The following is a 23427-nucleotide window of genomic DNA, read 5'->3' on the forward strand; positions in this document are numbered from 1 at the left end:
TCTCATCATCTTCCTCCTTTCATGCAACTGGATCTAGATTACGAATGCTACAAGATCTCTCGTGGTAGCTTCACTTTGACCTATCACTTATTTGGTAAACACTCTTCGGAGGATTTACTACTAGTCTGGCGCTTGCTCCAACGATACGTACGATGGATCAAGCTGCTATTTTCTAAGCGAGCTGGTAGTTGGAGGACTAAAATACGGGGAAGAATCTCCACCGTCTCATCTATATGACCACGTTCCTCTTCATCCCTCCCTCTCCTGTCGTTCTGTAAATGTTGATATAAAAGGCGATGTATACATAGATACATATATCCTGCCTTGGCATGAATTATCCATCTCCTTGCTTACTATCTTGCTCTTTGACAATCATTAGATCCTAGCCATGTTCTCACCACGTGTCCCGCTCCGTATCTGATCTGTCACATATTGGGACAGCCTGCTTGAAAATCCTGCTCGGAGCTGTTTGAGCGGCCTAGCATTCGTATAGGAAAAAGTCTGCGTGAGTCATGTGCTTATACTTTGATGCTCTTCTCCAATTCTATCCAACAAACTCGCCGCCAAGCTCCCAGTCTTTTTCTTTTTTTACCATCAGTCGCCTAAACAGCTGAACGCGACGAAATGCTTCAACCAAACTCTATTGCTAAAGGGAAAAAGTTTCTTTCATTTAAGATTGTTAGGGCATTGTCCGTCCACGCGCCCTGCGACAGAAAACGGCAAAATCCGTTCTCCACAACCTTTGAAGCGCGCAAAGCCACATCTAGAGAAAGTATGCAGAAAGGTGATGGCATTGCGGCATGGGGGTCCTGGGGGTGGGAGCGCGGCTCTTTGCCTTGAACCTTGAGCTGCCCCCTTTTCCTATTCCCTTCGCGGGGATGATGGAATCAAATTATCCTCTCTGAGCTTAATACAGAAGAAATGCCTGCCCGATTCCACGTGGTGGCTTCGCGGCAGCACGCCCCCCCCCTCTTTCATTCTCAGCTCTTTGGATTTGATCAAAAATCATTTGCGACGGGGGGTGTAAACGATAAAAAAAATCTCGCGCGTGCGCTACCACACCATCTTTGGCTTGTAAGAAAAAACCTTGTTCCAACCCAGTTTTATGTGCGTATATTTTATGGACTTCTAAATTAGTATGATACTCCGAAGCATGCGAATTGAAAAAAAAAACAACAACAACAATAACATGACAACTCACCTCCTTCAGCCCGCCTGAAGCAGATTGCCGACGATCTGGCTTCTACCCTCCATCTCGGCCCTATACAGTAATAGCACGAGATTCTACCACGCTTTCGGGACAGACTAGATAACCGACACGTTGGATCGAAGATCTGGACACGTCCACAGTATAAGAGGCTTACATATGATTGAGCTGTGGGAATACCGCACTTGATCTCCAATTCCTCATCCCTCTTGACATGAGCTGTCAAATTTCACACTTGACCTCTTCTTCCCTTTCTTTTTGACATGCTTGAAAAATTTGACTTTATTTTTAGATTTTTTATTTGAAGAGAGTTGTTGCTCGCATTAGTCTTTGGCGGTAAATCAACTGAACTCTCTTCCTGCGAGCTTAATAACATTGTCCACAGTAGAAACTCTGCATTCGATACAATACACAAACATTGACTGCTAGCCAAAAGCCTACATAGCAACGGAGAATACTGGCTTCTCTGATGTCACAAAGAGCGTGAGTGACAAAGCAGGCTTACTCAATTCGTTGAATCCTAATGAGAAGCTTTGAACAGCGCAAAGGCTACTTAACAAAAAGTGGTCGAAGCGTTTTCTCTACAGCCTTTCCGAAGCCTCCGTTTCCAACAACAAAAATTGAACAATTTAGTGAAAACGTAAACACAGCTCTCCGGTGTTATTAAAAAAAAAAAAAAAAAGACCTCTGCTACTGTTGGATTACTAAAAACTTAAAAGAAACCACCGCCGCAACCGCCACCTCTCAGCTGCATTCGCCTCTATATAAACTCTGATTCAGAACAAGTGGCGACCGATGTATATTCTACTTCTTTTGTTGCCAAATGCACATTGCGCGCGCGCCGTAAACAACGCGTGTAGCCGCGTATGTTATAACACAAATATGACGCTCTTCTGATTCAAAATTGATATCAAGATTGAGTTCCATATTTTTTTTTTAAGAATATCTGTAGGACAACTTAGAACAAGAGAGAACGACGTAGAACCCGGAGAGAAGCAGTAAATCCAGGCATGAGCCATATCTCGATACCGGCGACGTACCCTACAGACCCCAGCTTGAACACAGATGCCCTGTCGATTAGTTGAAAATCTAATAGAAAATCTTGGAAATATCAAATAAAGGGCCGAAAAGGGCGAGTCACATTGTCTATGCAGCCTCGGAATGCGTCCACATGTTGAAAATTGTCATCAATTTGTCATCGCTTTGTTATATGTGAATCGCATCGGTTTCTCCGTCGAGATCAAACTCATCTATGAAAACACGTTTTATTTCCTTTTCTGGCTGTGGAGATTGCCAACCGGCTATATTAGCTCATTTCGAAAAGTCCTATTTCGCAGAGTCATGATTGTAACGACCTAGTTGCTGGGAGTAAGCAGTAACATCTCTAGGCTCAGCGATCGTATTGCGATAGCTGCAAATAGTCCTAATCCAGTTAGATTGCTATAGCAACAGAAAGCGCCGCGAGGCATAGTTCTGCCCAGTAGAACGGCTCAAGAGGGATTGATCCCAATAATACTCCAAGCCGTTACATTGTCGATGAGCTACTAGTAGTAGGTATTACACGCATATCATCACACGCCTGCCCCCTCGGCATCGAAATCAGATCAAGTCTCACACGAAGCATACGAGTTGAAAAGTAAAATGTAATAAACAATATATATAAAAAAAATTGAAACCAAAAAAAAAAAAAAAAAAAAAGCAAGTCTATAAGCCCCTCGCTTAATCTATAAAGATAAAGAAATTCGTTACAGCATCAAGTTATATATACCAATCCAATATTTTCAACATCCATCCTGTTTTCGTTTTTTTCCACACGCCACAAACCGTATCTTCTTGAGACGAAAGTGGTGGTGGTAGAGTGGTAAAAGAGGGTCGGCCGTCATCCAGCCAATCTTGTTCCATGGTTTGAGCCTCGTATATCAAAATGCTTGAGACATTCGGCCTCTTAAATGGCAAACCGGGTAATGTCCCAATATCTCGCCGTGCTGACGAGGTGCCCACATAGCGGAAGAAATCCGCTGCCCTAAAGACCCTAATCTTTAGGGGCGGAGGCAACGCCAGGGGCGCCGAGGCCTTTTTGTTGAGCTAGCTGCTGAGCGGATACCCGCCATGGCAGCGCTCGCACAATTGACCAAAGAAAGAAAAAAAAGTGTAGTGATACTGAACTTTCCAAGCATAAGGAGGAAAGAGAACCGTACCGCCTGACACTTGGTATGTGATACGTAGGGTAATGGCCGTTGTAATGCCCGTGCAAGCAAGACATGCTAGCACTGAGCGCGTCTGAGAGAAAGAATTCGTTTCCAGTGCCGTCATAGATTATTCTGGCAGGTCGTGAATTGAAGAAGAGAAAGATGGTATCATAGGTAAAAAAGGTCATGTCCCGTGTATAGCATGCCCAATGATATTCAAGTCCCATCGGTAAAGTGAGATGTAGAGTTCGTGAGGGACAGCGGCGTTGATGCTGGCTGGCTTATACATGGCAGCGTCTGCCAAGCCTTGCCAAGAGCCTTGTGTTGTGTATATTTGATATTCTTTTTTTTTTTGTCTTTTCTTTGCGAAGATGAAGAGTGGTGTTCTTGGATGGGGTCCAGCGTGTTCAAGACATTGTTGGCCCTGGGGATTGAGTCGCCAAGTGTTATGCTTCGACGTGAGGTAGGAACCAGGCTGGCTTCTTTTGGAAGCCACCCATTGGTCTTCAGCACTCGACTCTGGTATGGTCCCAGTATCGCTTGCGCGCTGTGACGGCCATCTTGTTGCCGTTGAAGCGGTGCTGGAAGAAGTTGAAGACGGCAAACTCGTCGCGTGACATGATGTAAGAGTCGGGCTGGGCTTCGACCTTGCGCCAGATCTGCTGCAGAGCCTGCTCAAGGATGGTGCTGACGGTTGGATCTGAGGCGCCGTCGGGACTTTCTCGAGCAATTTCGAGGGCCTGGGCAACCGCAGCGTCTTGCTGGGCCTGGTGGTGTTGGGCAGCGGCCGCCTTAGAGGCACGGCTGGCACTCATACTGGCATAGCCCAGCGAGACGTCTGGCTGGCGGTGAGGCATGGGGCGGATGGGAGAGTGGTTGAGGTGTTGCTGGTACTGGATTCCTGATGGATAGACAGACAGCATTGTATTTGGAGGCTGCGAAGAGGTAGGGGCTCTGGTCATATATGCGTGGGAGTGGGAGCAGGCTGGAGGAAGCTTGTACGGGGAGGGTGCCGGACGGAGTGCGTCAGTGACCGGGGTAGGCTGGATATATAGGCTGCTAGGGGGTAGCGTGTATGGAAAGAGGAAGGCAAATATATTGGCTCAAGCGTTAGAAGCGGCAGAATCATATATTATATGCATGCACACAATATATATGGGGTGGAGCCGGTAGGCGGGAGTATCGATCCACACGATCAAACGCTGCCAGGGAGGGGAATCCCTGCTTCCTTTGCACACACCCGGCGAGAGTTGACGGCTTGGCGTATACGGACCGTGAGTGGGGGCGGAGAGGTGTGTGTGCTGGACTCTGGAGACTTTGTCCTGTGTCGTCCAAGACGAGCGAGATGCAGCCGCTGCTCTTGGCCTGTCTAGGCAATCTGACGCTGTCCCGTTGCCAGGGGGCTCCTTGCCAGCGAGTGCGTCGCGGTATCCAGGCAATTGACCGGTTGTGTCAGTGTCAGGTACCTGTAGGGATCGAGGGAGACGAGAGAGCCGATGTTGGGCGTCCGGGGTGTTTTAGGAGGTGTTTGGAAATGTTTATAGTGTAGAATAAACTCAAACACAGGGCACGTGCTATGTTATGGGCTTGTGAGGTGGGAGCCGGAAACCAAAAGCCCAGGAAGCGCTGGATATCTCTTATACTTTATATACGCGCGGCCCCGAACCCGGCATTTTGGATTTCGGATCTCTCGCCATTGACAACGCCTGGCAAGATTCGCATCCTCCAGCAAAAGCTTTGGCTAGCGCCCACGCAAAGGCGAAAACACCGGAGCTGAGACATTCTGCTAGGGACTGTTTCCCCAATCGAGTATCTCGTGCGCCTACCCGTTTGCCGCCAGGCTAAAGCGTCTCCGAAACAGGAGACACACATGGAATTTTGTTGGCGCGAGCGGTAGAAGAAAGAACAACAAACTTCGGACACTACATACACGCAGGTCTTCATTGGTAAGCACAAGATGACTGGGTCCCAAGGCATTGGGTCTGAAGCCCGACGCTAGAGTTCAAGCGATACGAAGTATGAGGTACAAAGCATCAGGCCAGAAATAGTTTGATGGCCTTTGTTTCTGTGGAGGATGACAAGTCCGGCCCTAGGTACGGCTAGTCAGGACGACCAAGGGACGTCTCGTCCGGGCAGGCCAGTCGGTGCGAGCAAAATCGAAAAAAAGTCTAAACGCTCGATGGCAAACCAAAGCCTCGACAGCCGATTCCAACGAATTCCACGAATTCCGTCCGACCTTCTGCGACCTACCGGCAGAAGGGCGAAGAGCGTAGGCGCCCCATCCTTGCTCGATGCTCACTCCGTCATCCGCAGCGCAGCGGAATCATGCACACACACAGTGACCGTTGACAGGCTTTGAGAGGCCGAACGTTGAAAGACCGCGACGTCTTAGCGCCTGGTGGCAGCATGACAAGGTGGCTGCAACCCAGGGCCCTGTGCTCCGGACTTGGGACGTCGGGAAAAGACACCCTTGCGGCCTTTGGCGATCTGCACGCTCCAGGCTGGGCTCCAGTTGGACTCCAGTTGGACTCGAGGCCGGATTGGCGATGCGATACGAAGAGCCGGCCGGCCAGACTAGAGACGACGAAGCGCCAAAGGAAATGAGATTGGGGTACAGACTACAGTAGAGGCAGCCTCGCTGCTAGTTCGAATGTTCGAGCGCTTCTACGCCCTGGCCCTACACCGCCTTTGTTCTGATGCTAGTCAGGCAGTCTTTGGCTGCCACACAAGCGAGCCAATTCGTTGCGACTGTGTGTTGCAGCGATATGCGCGTGTTACTTTGTGAGCGCGTGTTACTTTGTGAGCGCGTGTTACTTTGTGAGCGCGTTGCACCGCGTACGAGTAAGATGGTTGAACCTTTGCAAGGCCAACAAGGTCTCACGCAAATCTCGATTCGCCAGAGGCAAACCAAGACAAGAAAAGTTTTTTTCTCACCAGAAATGTTAGAGAAGGGGGGGCGGGGGGTTCAAAGCTAGAACTGGAACACAGGCTGGCTGGGCTCAGTCTTGTGCCTGCTCTTGACTTTGGCCATCCGCCGAAACCCCCACCCCTCAAAACTGACTTTGGCACCATCTGGGTCCTGCTCCAACCCAGCCTCAGCATGGCTCTCGCTGCATTGAAGCGGTGAAGACGCAGCGTCGCCCGGCGGGCCAAAGGGGTGCGTCATGGTTAGGGCAGTGCGGATTGCCCGGTGCGTGTTTTTGTTGGACGTTTCTTTTTTTGGTTGCCGTTACCAACAATATACTTTGGCAAGTGCCTCTGTCCGAGTAATGCACATGCAGCCTCTGCTAACAGTGCCTCAGGAGCGAAAAGCATCTACGGCCGGAGCATGGTGAAACGCGCTACTCTATTGGGAGAAACCTTGGCCCATCTCGAGGAATGCCAGCTCGAGTCTGGCTGCGCTGCCTTGTCCGTCATGGCGGATCCTCGTCACGCTGGCTGTTCCACAGAGACCCGCGTGCTCGGGCAGGTATTTTGTACACTCTCTATTCCACAGTACTCTCCACTTGCCGTGACAGACGCCTCATTGCCCATAATTTCAGCCAGCTGAAGTGTAAAACGTGGTTTTGCAAGCCATTATCAGATTCTTAAACCATCATCACACTCGTCACAGATCACGCCTGAGAGTCTAAGTTGGGGACTTTTTCAGCTCCCCATTATGCTTGTTTCTTTTGGGAGGTATTTGCCTTGACTTTTTGCCTTTCTTTCTCTCTCTCTCTCTCTCTCTTTTTTTTTTTTTTTTTTTTTTTTTTTTTTTTTTTAACGAGTGACTCCAGCTACTCGGTGTCTAGGTAACAGCAGATTGGGCCAGGCTTGCGCGACGACAAGAGGCTGAACTCCACCAACAATAGCTGTCACCCAACATTCATGACGCCTCGTCTACATTCAGACCTGAGCCGAATACTAACAATAAAACGGGCAATGCAATTATGGATCAGTGGACTTTTGGGCTTCTACGATAGGCTTCGGCACTTGCCAATCTCCCAGAACCAACGGGCAACCGCATGCACAACAACGCCCTGGACTTGATACTGTATGATGCAAAGCTTTAGCCTCCATGTTTTCAATGCCCCCATTCACCCTCGTTTTCCTGCCGGCAGTCGCTCTTGTTGATTGACTGCTCCCCCACAGCCGATTAATCGTTCGGGTATAATGTTTTCACTTCCACCAGTGAGTGGTTGAGAGTTCGGTATCCATTGTGTCATCTAGTTCGACGCTCTAGCGCCTCCAACGCCCCGATGAGCGTAGCAAGCGTCTGTCATTGAAATCGAGGATTTCAACAACATTTCCTTTTGGCAGACGGTAACGGTCGGAGACAATCGGCGTCCAGCGGCCTCTTCCCGCACCCACTGGTATGCCTCCTTGGAGTCCTCTTTTGTTGTGCAATGATTAACCGGCAATTGGCCAAGTTATGCTATCAGCAACCTAGCTGAAGACGCAGCGTCTCGAATCTCCAAGAGGTTCGTACTTATTGACAACTGGGAAGAATCGACAACGGCATCAGCCATCGATGCTTAGGTCGTATCCAGATGCTACTACTACCCCTACGCCATGGTTGATGCTGATCAAAATGTCGTGATTGCTCCCCCACGATCGCCGTGGAGCCATCTACTGGCACAATGGCCTATGAGTAATAGATTCTCTGGTTGGACAATAACATGCTTGTTCCTTGGGTTTTCCATGCACTAAAGGGGCCCACCTCTGGAGATACTAGCGGGCTAGATTCGATGTTGCGCCTCGTTAGATTAAGCAGCCGCCACGCCAAAGTGATGCGAATTGCCTAATACGGCCAGTCCAGGGCGAAAATGGATAGCGTCTCTTGACAGCAGCAACGCAGACTTGATCATGTCGGCAATTGTTGACGAGGCCGGATCTCATACAATGGTTCTTACTAGACAACTATTCGCAGCGTTGCTTGTGCTGTGCGCAGTGCACGTCGGCGTTGACGTTGCGCAGCGCGGCATTCAAGTCTGAACTCAATTGCTGTTGGCCTGCGACGCTTCCATTGATTATGCTTTACGCTTTGTTGAGACGGCGTGTAATGTCACCAGGTAGCGGTAAAGGGACAATGAGTTGACAACAACTCCTATGGACCACGGCAATGACATTCTCCTTCTCACCATGGCTCGATTCTCCGGCAAGCTTCATCCCCGGTCCTCGTTCCTCGTTATCTCCCATAAGCGAAGTTCGGATGCCCGCTTATCGCTAACAACAGTTGCATGACGCCGCGACGACCAGGAGAATAGGAGCCAGAGGCAGAGTGTACAAAGGGAGGCAGCAAAAAGCTGTTTTGAGAAAATAATGCCAACTTTGATTGGCTCGGCAGTCTGGGGTACGTTCGGTAACAAGACGTTTACCGAGTCAAGAACGCCCAGCGTGAAGATACTACTGCGGCTACTAGTTACCATCTACCTACGGAGTACTAGAATAGGTAAATCTCTTCTTTCAACTCCACTGTTGTGAGAGACTATTGAGAGAGAGAGTTGGCATATTCAGTGGGCACTGCCATGTGTGCGCGTAGACGACTCGTGGGAGGGCATCCAAGGCAGCGGCGGTTTCTCTCCGCAGGGCTCCCACAACGAGGCCGCAATGCCGCAAATCCCCAATGACATGGACATCCAAGTAAGTACAAGTAAGTGTGCAGCAGACTAGCCACGAATCACGAATATGCCATTGTTTATTGCTCGCACTTTTACTCACTGGCCGGTCTGAAGCTCCACCAGCAGTTGCTTCCCAAGGCGGTAAAGCTGGCTGCGCTAGAGCACTGGCAATGCGTGTCAGAGCCGAAACATGGCTGGGCTATCAAAGAGAGATATACTGTATGTAGCACCTACTGTACCCACGCGGCTGGGCTGGCTCTATACCAACACGCCCCGTTGAGACCCCTCCGAGACCCGGAAACCGAGTTTCTGGGTACCCAAGCCAGCCTGCTAAATTGCGCAAGGTGTTGCCAGCTCTGAGACAGACTTGTTGGAAGACGACCAATAAGGCAGATCTATCAATCTGTGCGTTTTTCCCTTTCCTCTCCGTGACGACGTACAAGTCTAGAGTGTGGCTGCACACCAGCAAATCGCGTCAGCAACAAAAAAATGACTTGTTTCCTTCGCAGGCCAGGATCTCGTTGAAAGCACTCTCACACTACCTGCCACTATAGCACGGGCGGGTAGTCCCAAGGACGATGCAAGCACCAAATGGTGCTGAGACACGCAGTTCGCATCACCCATCACACACTAAGACAAGTGCAGATCCTTTAGCATCCAGTGCATACGCCGTTTTGAGACGATGGCCAATTGCTGAATATGCCTGAGCACTGAGCACTGCGCACTGAGCATGCAAATACCTAGCTCGGCTGTTCTGCCCTATCGCAGCCCAAAGCTGGGGCAAGGGTGAAGATTATGCATGACCACGAGCAAAGCAATTGTGACGAGGCCATCTGGTTGGCGTAGCCGCAAATGCCGCAACAATGCAAGCAAAAGACAACAAGGCAGAGCAAATGAAAAAGTTCCCTGCTTGATAGACACATGCGGACGTGGCCATGGTGTGCCGCCTTTCGGTAGTAAGTTTTCCGAGGAGCAAACATGCCATACCGCCGTGCCAAAGCCATACGACGCACACACCACCGACACCAATTGCCCGCGAAGGATAGGCATATGCAAACCGCAACTCTAAATGGGCGAGGCGTGACCCTTTTGGACCGGTCCCTTGTTTTCGTGCCCCCTCGTTGTGCTTGACGCTGTTGCTCGGGGCGCCACTCCGCATCTCTCGCTTCACGTCGCTACGCAGACTCGGGTTGGCTTCCGCTTCGTTACATGCCAGGGAGAAGAGCGGCAGCCCCTTTGGAAGGTTTCGGACTTGCTGGCCGGCCATGGTTATGGTTGGCTCTGCCGCTGCAACCGCAGCTACTGCCAATGCTCCGTGCCTAGCATCCGCGCAAAGGCGCTGGCGATCGAGATTGCCCACGAATGAATGGCTGCCGTCGACCCAGATCCCTGGCCTGGAGGCCGGAGGTTGTGCTGCAGCATGCAAATACCTACATGCTGCTAGCACCGTTGTCCTGGAGGAAGCTCCCTTCCCGCTCCAATCCTCCCGCGGCGACAGCTATTCCGGAAGCAGATTTCCGTGCATATGAGCTCGGCAAATCCTTGACTGCGACCTCCAAATCGCCCGCATATGCGCTGCCATGCCATGCCATGCAATGCGTTGTCGTCCGCAGATTGCCCACGCGAGCATTGCGGGCCACCCACGCTGGAGGGAAGCCAATGGGCATGGCGGCCACGCTGGTGCTAAAGCGGGTTTCTCCCCCAGTTTCCCGCCATTTAGCGGGATGGGAATTAAAATGGGCTTAGCCATCTTGAAAGCATCCGACACCCCTGTTTGTCTTTTTTTTTTCTCCTTCCCAGATTTTGGAGGAGGGTGTTTGTTTCTGCCTCGTCCAGTAATCATGCGCACTCTGCATCTATGTACTAGGCTGCTATCAGTCTTGTTTGCAGCATCAGGGTGAAAAAAACAGCGCAATGCAACCTAGCGCCCTCTCCAAAAAGGCTGGAGCGAAACGCTGCTAGACCTAGACGCAGCAGTAGCTTTGCTGCCTGCCGCCTTAGTCCGCACATGCTGCAAAATAGAGTTTAATTGGGAAATTGCGCATGAACATCTAAGCGCCGTGCCAATTGGAAGGAAGAGCCGTCTGGTTTGGGCAATTGATTCGTGAGCAGGCAGGTACGGCACGGCCAATGAATCATGCTGAGCAGATGAGACGGTTTAGGATTTCTGCTTCAAGACTGCCTCGTCAGCAAATAAGCAGCATAAGCAGAACTACAAGTACCATCGCTATCAAAAACAACCAAGACGAGACGAAAACGCAACCCCCCATCTCAACCCCAATCCCAATCCCAACGCCAATCCCACTCCCTGCCATCCCCCTGCCCATTGCAGATGCAAGAGCCGCCCAATGAGGGCCTAGCACAGAAACCCGCCCGCTCAGACATCTTTCGGCTCCACTCCGCCGAACAGATTCCCTGAAAACTCTATTTAATGGGCTTTCCAGGGGGAGGGAACCCCACTCTTTTTCCCTGGCGTGCCATCAACGTGGCTCCAGTTACGCAATGAGCGTGGAACCATGACTGAGCTTTTAACTTCTGCTTTGCAGTCTTTGTCTTCGTTTTGCTTGTTTTGCATCTGGTATTCCCGACTGCCTCACCTACATAGGTACTGCACATGCTACTCCGTGCACGTCTAGCTCGCCTCTCACGGCAAATACCGCGAACAAAGGGCGGCCCAAGCGAAGGCGCGCTTTACTTCTTCCTTTGTTAGCTGCATGTCCATGTTGCGTTGCGTTGCGTTGCGTTGCGTTGCGTTGGTCTTTTCGCTGCTTGCTTTTCCGTTTTGGCCCCCAGTTCACTCCCCCTTCCAAGGATAACCGCCGGAAGGCTGCATCCGTGGATAATCTTGTTTTTTGATTCGGTTTTCTTTTTCTAGAAATTTTGCCCGGGCCTATTTCTGGCGTCTTGACTATTCCCCACGGCCACGAGAGGTTAGAAGCCCTATTCCCTAAGCAATGATGAGGAAAATAAAAGCCTCACTTCGCTGGCAAGTTCATGCAAGTTCAATGGGTGAGCAGCATTGAGAAAAGAACAGCAGGGCGCCTAGTGTCCGCCGCATTCCGCTCGAGAGCGGCCTCAACAACGTGGCTTGTGGATTCAACCACATACGCAAGACGGCATGTCACTCTTTGTTTGCTCTTTGTTCACGGGGAGTCAAGGCAAGTTGTCAGTGACGCTTTGCTATACTCCATAGCCCACGCCGTTTTGGCGAGTCCCAGTAATACTACTCACTACCTGCTGCGAGCTCCATATCGTTTGAGTAATTCGGTCAAGAGTTTGGTAAAAAACGAACAAGTTTTTACTGGGTCTGCGAATAGAGTTATGACGCCACCACCCCAAAGCTGGGACCACTGTGTCAAACGTCGACGGTTTCCTTTTTTTTTTTCTCTTCCCCGTTCTCTCGATCTTCTCCATTTTCGCTCATAAAAACCCAGAAAACACACAGACCATGATAATCCACGCCGTGATACCCGTCTTTTGGCGGGGCTGGGTCTTTTTTAGTATACCCTGACACAGCTTGGTGTATAATTCCCGGCGAAATGGGAATCTAAAAACTTGCACGACTCATGTCTTGACATTTTGACTTTGTTCTAGAAGACTTCTCCCTCAGCTTTGCTTTCCCGCTATTGCTTTTTATTACGGGCCGGATTTTCCTTGGAGGAAAACGCCTTGCCCCCCTTTTTCTCTCTCTTTGCTAACATGTACACATACATACGCATTACTTTGTTTCCCTTTTTGTGTGATTACTATACGTACGTGACAGCGCATCTAGTGTGTACTGTCGCGGAGTTAAGAAAAAAAAGGCGAGCAGGGGGCTTGTTGTGATGGTCAAGCATGGTTCTGAAACCGGAGAATGGTTCGGTTTCTTAGCAAAGTTGGGGGTTTGTGAGAAAAGGAGGCGTCTCTCTTTTTTTCTACGCCAGTTTTAGAAGAAACAACTAAAGAAAGCAAGGTAGAAAGAAAGATGGACAGATAATATAGTGAAAAGACAACTTTTTTTTATCCCTCGTCGGTTCCATTTGCTGCCTCGTTTTAAAAAATCTCCTATTCTCTACACACCCCTTTCTCATGTTAGTAATGAGATTCACATCTTCAGACTTAATGACATATGATTGATGTATACACGTACATCGCCGTCATAGGGCCGACTGCCCAAGTTTGCACTTTCGCGTTTTGGATGGAGGGTGGTTACGAAATTTACATAGCATGACATGACTTTTGAGCAATCGCTTTTCCCTTTCTCGGCCCGAGACTTTTTGTCTTTTTCTTCTTTTGCTTGGCAAAATGCTCTACAGCAGGTAGGTAGTTTAGTATAGTAGTATTCTCTCATCTTATTCCCTGCAAGGGCGGGTCGGCGTTTATCAGAAAGGGGAGATTTCACGGTTTACCCCTTTTGGGGGAAAAAAAAGTTTACTATAACGGATCCTTCCATTTTAAAAACAAGAAACCGGGGATACTACCGTTGTAGAAGACCGTTATGGTAGTATTGTGGCGCCTATACTACATGGGAGCGGTATTATTACATGAACAAAAAAAAAAAAAAAAAAACGGAGAGGCAAGTGTTCAACGCAGGCCGCTGTGCTTGTATCAAAAGTCTTAATCATTTGACGTTTTTTAAATTGAAACATCTTTACGTGTAAAACTTGTGAGACTTGATCCCAGCATTTCCACATCGCGTGACCCAAATTTCTGGGAACAGAAATGGTTGGTTCGAACTCACTCGCTGTCTCCTTCACTCTCTCTCTCTCTTTTTGTGAGGGTTGCATGATACGTCATGAAGCCACATCAAAAGGGCCTTTCCCACACCCCCCCTTTAAAAAATTGAACTTTCTCCAGTGACAGACAGACAAGCAAGTCTTAACTAGTCTTGGTTAATATCCCGAAGCAGCAAGAAGCAAAAAAGTTGCGGCGCTAAAAAAGGGTCCAAACTGTGGCTGGCTTTCTCTCTTTCTGTTGTTGTTTGTTGTTCGGGGTTTTTTACCTAGAAGTTTAATCTTGGGGATCATTCGTTCGGGTATTCGTTCGGCCTGCGACCCTTTTGCTACGACCATTCTTGTCTCTCTTTCTCTTAGTGAGTCGGGGTTTTTTTTTTCTTTGCTCGCTCGCTGGCTCGGTCTTTATCCGTTGGGGAATAACACTACTGCGGCTTCCTCAATCTTGTTAGGCTTGACACTACGGGCTTTTTCCTTGAAATGTTGTGAGTTGCGCTGCCTTTTTTTTTTTCTCCTTCTCGGGGACCAAGAAGGATGGGGGCGGTCAAAAGGGGTCGTAAAAAGATACGACAGGAGCCGCAATAGCCGTTGGAGATGGAGTAAGCTTCTCCTCCCCCGGGTTGTTTTCGTAGTTTGACGCAGAGTCTTGCCCTGTTGAGAACTTTTGACGGTGAATCTGCCGCCTTAGATTGGCGAAGAGACAGCATACCGGCGGAGTTTGGGCTTGGAGTTTTGGCGTACAAGCAGGTTATGTTCCACGGGGGGCGATCTCCAAGGCATCATGCGTTGTCTTTGTAATGATCTCCTTTTTTCATGCAGCTTGTAAGAGTACTACTGCAGCTTTGTAATTCGCAACTTGTGATCGTCTCTGCGCCTTCTCTATTCTAGTCTATTTGCCAGCGCGCGCACGCAATCGTTAAAACAAAAAAAGGGAGGGAAAAAAAAACCTCAAAAGATCCGGTATATGTTACTGCATCTGGCACAGTGATTCCGTACGCTGATTCCGCACGCCCCCGTTATTGGCACTGCTGCATCCTCCTTTCCCAAAAGGAATTGACAATAATGTTACAAGAGAGAGAGAGAAAATTTTTCACACACTGCCGCGGATAAAACCGTGCTTACATGCATATCCGGCAGTGTCTTTCATCCTATGCCTTGTCAGGGTTAGATGATTTTATGATCGTGGGGTCCTTTTTCCAATATCCCAACCCCAGCGTCGAAGCACCTTCACCACCTTGGGCGTCACCGCCGCGGTCAACGGCACCCGGAGGAAGATGAAGCTCTTGTGGATGGCATATGCGAGCGCTAGCTGCGTTGCCAGGCCTGCGGGAAAAGGGCTGTTAGTCTCTCTCCCTTGGATGTCTCAAATTAAAGTACCACCGGGCTCGGTAACTGTCCGTGGATTCCATATGGGGAAAACAGGTTGTCTCTCCCCTCCCTCATGACGTGGAGCTGTCTGAGACATTTCGACGTAGTGAGAGAGAAAGAGAGAGAGAGAGAGAGAGCCATATCGGGAAGGGTACCAAAGGGCAGGGGGCGGGATTGTAGTTCAAACTCACTGGCTTCTTCTCTGTTGCGTTCCTGCGCTTGCTCTACACCCCAGCCTGCCATCTCTACGCTGTCGCTGATATTGCTGTTGCCCAGATGGCTTTTCTCTTCGCTCTTGAGAGATTGTCGCCATTCGTTCCATGCTGTCCGAACTGATTCCGGGATGACCTTTGTGACGACATAGTGCTCGAATTGGCCTGGATCGCCCCCATCCATTCTCGCGTTAGTCTCGCATTATAAAACTTACTCTAGAAAAGAAAAAGGGGAGAAAAGAGCATTCTGAGAGCACAAAGCGAACGTACCTATCCTCTCTGTTCCGACCAACCGCACGAAGAGGAAGCAGAACGGGAAATCCAGCACACTGAGCGCAAAGTAGACACCCACGGCCGACCACCCATACTCTCTAGAGAGCTTCTTGAACCTCTCACTTATCGACAAACTCTTCTTGGCCCCCTGTGCGTTATTGCGCCTCCACGCCGAGAATACAAAGTTGCGTTGCTGAGTCCCTCTCGCGAAGCTGTCAGCTATCCTGGCAGTTGGTCGCATTGGAGCGCCGTGGCGCATCGCTCCTCCCAAGGGCGGGAGTGACTGTAGCCTCCTCCATGATGCGTTGCTGCTGCTCTGGGATTTCGTCACCGGCTGTGATGAGAATAATCTTGCCCAGACATCCTTCAACGCCCCGTTTTGTCCCGGCGCAGTCTTGGCTTGCCGCAGAGGTAACCGCGATTGGAACGCCGCTCGAATCATTGCGTGCGTGTGTATGTTGCGCTATCTGCAAGTCCTCCCTTGAATCGTCCTCCTCTTCTGTAAATACGTAGAGCTCTGCAATAGAAGTTCGGCTTGGTGCGCAGGCAAGTAAATAAAACGGAGTGGCGGTAGTCCCGGCGCAGCTCGGTGATGGAGATAGCGGAGCTTCGGAGCTCTGAGAGTCCGTGTCAGGAACAAGCAATTGGAATCCCACGTGGCGCGAAACGGGATTCCCGTAGAATCGCGCAGATGTATCAGTAACGATGCTGAAGCTAGAACTTGGAAACGAGGTGTAGACGCTGAAGGTAGAAAGAAAGGTAAGGTCGCAAGTCGCCCCTTCGGTCAACCTAAGCTGAAGAGAAAAAAAAATTGGTGGTTTGATATGCCGAGCCTGGTGGGGTGACCACTGCAAATGCAGATGATCTGTGAGCTGGAATCTGTGTTTTGATTTACTTTTTTTGCAATCTTTTTCGTTTGCCGGGGTCGGCCAAGCCGTAAATATTCTGAATTTCTTGCTAAACTCTTTTTTTTACCTTTTTTTTTATTTGAGCTGTCAGGTCACGATGATGTAAAAAACGGCTTTCGCCGGTTCCGGCTCGTGTAAAGGTCGGGTTGGGAGCAGGGATGAGAGGCGCTAGCAGGGCTGACGATGCATATCACGTGCTGAGCGATGCAACGACACTGGCTGTAAGAGACTTGATTCAACGTTGAGCGTGGTATTCGTTGAGAGAAGGCACTGAGAAATTAATTGACATTGGTAAAATGCTTGACGAATATTCTTTTTTATCCCTTCTTTTTTCTAATATTGCCTCAGCCTCATAAAGCTGATAATCCAACGATGTGGTGGCATATTGAGCTCTATTGCTTGCTTGAACGTCTGCATGCCAAAGCTGACCATTTCTCTCCCAAATTTGGGATATTTCGTGGAGATACATATAGAACAACGTACATGTAGCTTTCAAGATGAAGCAATGCATCCTAACTGTTCAAACGTATAGTTTTCTTTTAGCTACTGGGATCAGTCATCACATTCTTGGTCAAGTGTTGTACGTATGCATGTATCAAGCTCCAAAGTAGGTATCAAAGTGCGTGCCCAGAACATTTTTTGCGATGCATCTTTTCCGCACCTAATCTTTACAGTCTACAGTTCTGCAATATTATTATCTTTATTAAAATGACATTCAAGAGCCAAACTGCACATAATGATAGATTAAAATGGAAGTTGTTGCCTTGAGTAATATCTCCAACGAGGTCCTGTCCCAACTTTCGACAATCACTCTTCTCAACATAAACCTGTTAATACATGCCAAAAACCAAGTAAACAGATGCTGTGTTCTTCCTTCAGCGGGTCCATTTGCACAGGCAGTGATTCAGTGACGCGGGGCTGGCTGCTCCTTCCGCTCTTTTGCTCTGTTCAGTGCCACTATCCCCTGAACAGCTGTTCAACAGCTGCCAAGTCTTTTACCAGCAGACCAGCTGCTCCCTGAAAGCCTCTGCGCAGTAACTCTGCCAGCCCTCGTGCCTTAGATGCCTAAATTTGGTATTTATTTTGCCACCGACATCGGCATCTGTTCTTTACTTCTCCCTTCTTCCTCTTCCTCCTCCTCTTTTCCCTCCTCCTCCTCTTCCTCCTCTCCAGAATCGGCCCCAGTCTCCTGGCACTTCTCCCTTCTCCTGGTTGCACTTGGCTTCATCTTCTTTGCAGAAAAGACTGGACTTCGCTTACGGCTCGCCTTTGGGATATGACATCCCCCCAGCTTCCTCGCCAATCGTCCAGACCATATGTATGATCCTGGCGGCCAAGCTTAGGACTCCTTGGAGCTGCTTCCTTCGCCCGAGGCTGGCTTCATGAGTGTCCTCTGCCATCCAAATTTCGCCTGGTCTCCTGGTAAATTTTGGCTGCGCATCACGCCATCATCCGTATTATTCCCTCGTCACTCGTTCAACTGACCAACTCCAATTCACTCATTTTGACATTTGTCGTTCTTTTCGTCACTCGTTTTTTCCTTTGTCTTGTCTTTTATGCATCTCTGTCTTCTATTTACTTGCTTATTCACTCCTTTACTTGTTCTTCTCATCTTCTTCGCGGCCGTCCAAATGGCACCTCCGGTGCGCACGTACGGAAAGAAGAGAAACGCGCTTGGTTCTCTGCGTTCTCGAAACCGAGCCCAGATTTCGCCTGAGCCATCGTCGGCCAAGGACTCAGGTATGCTGCTTTGGTCTACCGAGCATAGATATAGTGCAATGCTAACTATATCAGATCCTCATTCGCAGTCTGTGAATACCTGCTGCGAGACCATGACGCAGACTACTCAGAATAAGGATAATGTCCAGCCAATCACTCTCGAGAGGATTGCCAGTGCTCTACTCGATGACAGCAGTTCAGACCTGGCGGAAGAAGAGGTCGTACAACAAACAGAGAAAGAAGCACTGGAAACTTCTACTTCTACTCCTCTGGCTCCCGAGGACACCACGCCCGAAATTGGAGAACGACGCATCTGCTCTCACTCGCCAAGCTCATCCAAGGATAGGACATCCAATAGCGGTCGAGGTTATCGACCCGGCGCTCCGCGAGTTCAGAAAGCTTCTCCCAACAACAGGTTTGCAAAGTCTTCTAGGCCACGACGGAGCTCAACTTCGTCTCCAAAACGGAAAGATTATAGTTTGACCCGACCCCTGACGAGCCCGTTGAGAAACTCGGCCAACCGCTCCTCATATATCATCGTGAAAGACGCAGAGGCAGTTTGCCTTCTTCCACACAACATCATGGATGGAGCTCCGAGAATCCTTCTCCAAGGCGAGATGGCCGATGAAAAGTGTGCGATGGCGGCCAATCCTGATGATATTCAGGACAAGGTATGCGCCATGTTGGCGGCCACCGACACTCTGAAACCGTCGTTTTCTCAGCCATGCAAATCACCTACTCCCAAGATGTCGCGCATGCCCTCGCGAATGTTGGCCAGGGTATCAAGTGCATGGGACCGTTTGCAGACCAAGTCATCTAATTCGGGATCCAAACCGCACGCCAAGCTCACGAAGCAACCTACTCATGATGATGTCGATGGTCCCCTAACTTCACATCCTGTGTTTCCTTCTCCCATCTTACTCAAGACACCTCTAATTGATGCTATTGAAATTCGTCTCAACGAGGGCGACAACCTCAACAGAAAGAAAGTCCAGCAAATGGTGGGCGGCTGTGTGCCTCGCAAACCTGTCGCCAACGACGGAAAGGCTCTCAGGAGTGGCCGATCCATAGATGACCCTTTTGCCGAGCCTGCTTTGCTACAAAGCCCCAGCATTGTTGAAAATCATGCGAATCTGAAAATTATGATTGGATCAAACAGAACCTCTCTGCTCATCATCGATCCATTCGAGGCCGAAAGGGGATTCGACAGCAACCTTGAAGATGGAATCTTGAGTTCTTCCCCAGTTTGCGCCTCAACGCCTCGAATTCATCTGCATCAAGTTCAAACTCCTACGATGGATGATAGTCTCGATGGGCAATGCTCCAGGCTGCGAACTCAGACGAGCTTAGAGAGAGTGACTACAGACTTGACTGTATATCAACCTCAAGAAGCTATGTCGCTTAGAAAGGCTTCAAGCCAAAGTGGACATGTGCGGCCTCTGCCAAATACCGACCGCGTTAAGATTGATTTGATGCGAGACAAGCCTTTTCTGGATGCAAGCACAACAAAGTGGACGAAGAAACACCCATCCCCTAGCAAGCGAGATTTGGAAGAGCTTGAAATAGCTTTTCGATGCTATAGCGAGCTCAAGAGGCGTGGAATCGGTGAAGAAGCGGATGAGCTTGCAGCGCACTATACCCCATCTTCCCGGTATTTATCCCCCAGGGATACGAACAGAATGATGGGAGTTCGTGAAGAGAGCACCAAGTCTGTGTCTGTCTACGCGGATCAGTCCCCTGCGAGATGCCAGACAAGGCGCCCAACTGATGATCTGAGAGGCCATCAAATTCGTCTCGTTCCCCCCTTATCGGCCGATGGTTCCACAGTCTGATGAGACTGACGAGCTGGTATAAATCTACCTCGAGGCGGAAAAGCTTCTGGGGATGAAAGTGGGCTGGAATCAAAGCACGCATGTAAGAGGGGAAGAGTCGAAGCAGCAGAAAAAAAAAAAAGAAAAAAAGCGTTGAGACGAAGATGATGAAAAGCTACAAGCTGATGCGATTAGGCCATGGAGTTTCCAGGAGATTTCTACACATAAGCTCGTCTGGACATTGTGCATTCAAAATGATGCTGCTACGCGAGCCATATCTACAGTTTGGTTTTGATAGAGTATAATACACGGGACGTTCGAAAAAGAAAAAAATGATGGTCGGCAGGAATTTGATGCAGGAAGAGATATCAAAGTAATTATTCAATAGATATTATTAATCCAAACTTTAATTATACAGTGTTGAGAAGTCGTGTCGCAAATAACATCATTATAGGGTATCATAATTCGTGCCACCGCGTCTTCTGCAAGCCTTTACCAAAAGCGTCTTCTGGGGCGATGCGATCCACGGCCATCTGTGCCTCTCATTCTGCGAGTTCCAGCAGCCTGTAGTTGACATGATTAGCCATTTGATCTTTTTTGGTGTATTTTCGACTGTATTACCTTTACACCAGGACGGTGAGTCAGGCTTCCCTTGAGCTTGGTAAGGGCGCCGCTGACTTTGTCCTTGAGGGTGGGTTTGCGCTGATGGTGCACGCGAGGCTGACGAGGAGTGCGACGAGAGAAGATGCTGCGGCGATAGGGCCGGGCGGTGGTTGTGGTGGTGGTTGTGTGGTGATGGCGACGGGTCAAAGGCATTTTGGCTGATTTTGTTTGTGTGTTGATATATATGGTATTGTTGATGGTGATTTATTCTGTTTTATTTGCTTGTAAGGAAGAATGGACTCTATGATATGGGGAAAGAAGGCAGATTTATATACTTGTGTAAAGGCCATGAAATGATTGCAGCGAACAATGAATGAACGAGCTGATGATGTAAGTCAAGACCTAATAGTGCCCTGGCATGACAATGAGAAAGCAGCGACGATCAAACCGTAATGGATGTGAGATACGAAGCTTGCAAAATGCAAGAAACAGGGCAGATCTTGGTCTTTCTTGTGCAATGTCCGATGACTTTCTGCGTGTAAGCTTGCGTCTATTCGCTGGGGCTTGTATTAAGGCATCGGTGATCTAATCAAGGGTCGTCATTGTACGTCACTTTTGCAACGAAGATGAGCTTGTTTGTGGGGACAAGCCGGTTTTGACTAGCGGACGTTGGGGGACCCTGTGGCTGGTAACGTCATTTGTGGCTGTTGGGTGTGGGTGGCGGTGCGTCACTGGTGGGAAATCGAGATTCAAGCAGCTTTTTTTTTTTTTTTTTGTGTTATTGAACTTGATTTTTTGTTGTTTGCTTTATTTCTTTGTTTATACTATGTACTTGAGACAAATTCTTTTTTGGTTGGCCTAGCTCTAGTCTAGCTGCTCTAGATAGATCCATCTAGATGTCTAGGTTCGTGTGAATCATGATTGAGTCCAACATGCCCCTCTTGGCTGTATCCTAGGTATCCAGCGTCTATTATGGTATCACAAACAGCAGCAACAGCAACAACAACAGCAGTGTATAAAGCAAAAAACAGCCCGTTTCTCCCTCCACACTAGGAACGAATGTTCTTCTTCACAGTGTTGAGATCCTCCTCCGACAGCCCCAGCTCCTTGGTCACGTAGCCGTCCCAGCCGCCATAGCGCTCCGTAAGGCCGTCGACAAAGGCGTTCCAGTACTGCGGCCGCAACTCGACGAGGTTGTAGAAGCCGGGCGTCTCCATGTCGGTTGTTCCGACGCTCTCCAGGGCGAAGTGGATGAGCTTGTCGCGGGCAACTTCGGTGCCAATGCGGGAGAGCATGTAGTCGCGGACGGCATCGTCCGAGGCCGTGCCGGCGAGGTGGTGGAGCAAGCCGGCAAGCACGCCGGTGCGATCGCGGCCAGCTGGTTGTTATTTCACGTCAGTATTACATAGTCGTAGTGAAAGATTAACGACTCACCGGTGCAGTGGAAGAGAAACGGCTCGGTGGGCGTATCGCGGATGTGCTCGAGAACGGCCTTGTAAGTGGGCGCATAGCTCAGAGCCACGGCCAGATACTGGTTTCTCCAGGCCTCGCTGCCATCGCCCTTTGCAAACTCAGCCAGGCTCGGCGTCTGGTAGTCCTTGGCCGCGGCCCGCCAGACATTCTCGACGCCAGCAATCTCCGGGTCGGGCCCGCGCTCCACCTCGTCGGGCTTGCGCAGGTCGAAGATGCGGCGCACGTTGGCCCCGATCCAGGCCAGGGCGTCGGGATCCTGGCTGGCGTACTGCAGCGTGCCGCAGCGGAAGATGCGGCCGGCGGGGATGTTGCTGCCGGGCACGGCGCCGATGTCGCGGGCGTTGATGAGCGACTTGGAGGGCACAAAGGGCGCCGTGGAGAGGATGGGGAAGAGCGTCTCGGCGGGGATGGGGTCAGTGACGCGGGTCCTGACGAGGGCGTCGAGGTCGGCGGTGGAGGCCATGGCGATGGGCGTGTTTGATCAAGTTCTTGTGAGGCGTATGTCTGAGTTGAGGGTAATATATGAGGAACTGGGGAGAAGAATGAGGATGAGGAAAAAGGCAACCAAAGTTCCGAGGCTGGCGCTTTATGATGGCTCGGCCTCCGAATTGCCGTTGCGACGACAAACGGAAAGTGCTTAAAGCTGACGACTACGGGCTCCGCTTGCGTTTGCAGCTTGTCGTTTGTTTTCTCTCACTCTGCTTTGGACCATGATTCAGCATCAGCGTCTTGCTCAACACACAAAACACACATCAACAAATAACCTGAAATTACAAACATGTATACCCCATTCAACGATAAAACATTCACCTTGAACTCGAAACCCCAAACTCATCGCGCAAAACATGATCCACCAAGCTCCAACACAATTGAGGGGTTCTTCAACGGCTTTCGCCCCTCCTTTTCGTTTATACAGCTATTAGTATTTGCCCTTTTTCAACCCCGCCATCCAATCCCGCTCCTTTCCAAACCTTTTAGCGCCCGCATGGCTTGGGCAAGTTCCTGATTGACAGCCAACCTATCAGAGGCAGCCGATTCATCTTTAGCAAATTAAAAAGAAAAAGGGCGGCTATGGATTTTGCAATTTTCTAATCTAGAGATAAGGACTTATTGGTAGACAAGACAAAATAAAAAAGAATGGTTGACGCCAAAAGGCGCACTATCAACATTTACAAGAACCACTTTTCGTGCCCTTCATGTAAATCTACTCTTTTTTCTTCTGCGCCAAGCATAGCAAACATGACGAGGTGAATTGAACCAACAGCACATAAAATATGCTCAATCTCTTCTATAGACTTTCATTTTCTCTCCCTTGTCATCTGCTTCACTGCTGCTGCTGTGACTAGACAGAC

General features: G+C 49.5%; 8 protein-coding genes across 8 annotated transcripts; 2 read left to right on the forward strand and 6 right to left on the reverse strand.

Annotated features, from left to right (window-relative positions):
* Positions 1-3902: 3902 nt before the first annotated feature.
* On the reverse strand, positions 3903-4358 carry TrAtP1_003227 (uncharacterized protein; the record flags this gene model as incomplete). The annotated part of the gene is made up of 1 exon (XM_014087329.2): positions 3903-4358. One exon carries the CDS (start codon positions 4356-4358, stop codon positions 3903-3905), a length of 456 nt encoding a protein of 151 aa, XP_013942804.2.
* Positions 4359-6367: 2009 nt separating this feature from the next.
* Positions 6368-6562, reverse strand: TrAtP1_003228 (uncharacterized protein; the record flags this gene model as incomplete). Its single annotated transcript, XM_066111795.1, has 1 exon — positions 6368-6562. One exon carries the CDS (start codon positions 6560-6562, stop codon positions 6368-6370), a length of 195 nt encoding a protein of 64 aa, XP_065967874.1.
* A 162-nt stretch (positions 6563-6724) lies between these two features.
* TrAtP1_003229 (uncharacterized protein) lies at positions 6725-7358 on the forward strand (the record flags this gene model as incomplete). Its single annotated transcript, XM_066111796.1, has 2 exons — positions 6725-6865; positions 7248-7358. The coding sequence occupies 2 exons, from the start codon at positions 6725-6727 to the stop codon at positions 7356-7358; spliced, it is 252 nt and encodes an 83-aa protein (XP_065967875.1).
* Positions 7359-10426: 3068 nt separating this feature from the next.
* TrAtP1_003230 (uncharacterized protein) lies at positions 10427-10663 on the reverse strand (the record flags this gene model as incomplete). The annotated part of the gene is made up of 1 exon (XM_066111797.1): positions 10427-10663. One exon carries the CDS (start codon positions 10661-10663, stop codon positions 10427-10429), a length of 237 nt encoding a protein of 78 aa, XP_065967876.1.
* Positions 10664-14882: 4219 nt separating this feature from the next.
* Positions 14883-16003, reverse strand: TrAtP1_003231 (uncharacterized protein; the record flags this gene model as incomplete). The annotated part of the gene is made up of 3 exons (XM_014087767.2): positions 14883-15031; positions 15268-15453; positions 15559-16003. The coding sequence occupies 3 exons, from the start codon at positions 16001-16003 to the stop codon at positions 14883-14885; spliced, it is 780 nt and encodes a 259-aa protein (XP_013943242.2).
* Positions 16004-17653: 1650 nt separating this feature from the next.
* Positions 17654-20356, forward strand: TrAtP1_003232 (uncharacterized protein). Its single transcript, XM_014087768.2, has 2 exons — positions 17654-18209; positions 18264-20356. Exons 1-2 carry the CDS (start codon positions 18026-18028, stop codon positions 20018-20020), a joined length of 1941 nt encoding a protein of 646 aa, XP_013943243.2. The 5' UTR covers positions 17654-18025; the 3' UTR covers positions 20021-20356.
* A 62-nt stretch (positions 20357-20418) lies between these two features.
* On the reverse strand, positions 20419-21203 carry TrAtP1_003233 (uncharacterized protein). The gene is made up of 2 exons (XM_014087769.2): positions 20621-21203; positions 20419-20563 (listed from the first exon to the last, which is right to left on the reverse strand). The coding sequence occupies exons 1-2, from the start codon at positions 20813-20815 to the stop codon at positions 20492-20494; spliced, it is 267 nt and encodes an 88-aa protein (XP_013943244.1). The 5' UTR covers positions 20816-21203; the 3' UTR covers positions 20419-20491.
* A 174-nt stretch (positions 21204-21377) lies between these two features.
* Positions 21378-23254, reverse strand: TrAtP1_003234 (uncharacterized protein). The gene is made up of 2 exons (XM_014087770.2): positions 22037-23254; positions 21378-21980 (listed from the first exon to the last, which is right to left on the reverse strand). The coding sequence occupies exons 1-2, from the start codon at positions 22536-22538 to the stop codon at positions 21652-21654; spliced, it is 831 nt and encodes a 276-aa protein (XP_013943245.1). The 5' UTR covers positions 22539-23254; the 3' UTR covers positions 21378-21651.
* Positions 23255-23427: the final 173 nt, after the last annotated feature.

Source organism: Trichoderma atroviride, chromosome 2 (assembly GCF_020647795.1).
Source record: "Trichoderma atroviride chromosome 2, complete sequence".
In the NCBI taxonomy this organism is placed as follows: Eukaryota; Fungi; Ascomycota; class Sordariomycetes; order Hypocreales; family Hypocreaceae; genus Trichoderma; species Trichoderma atroviride.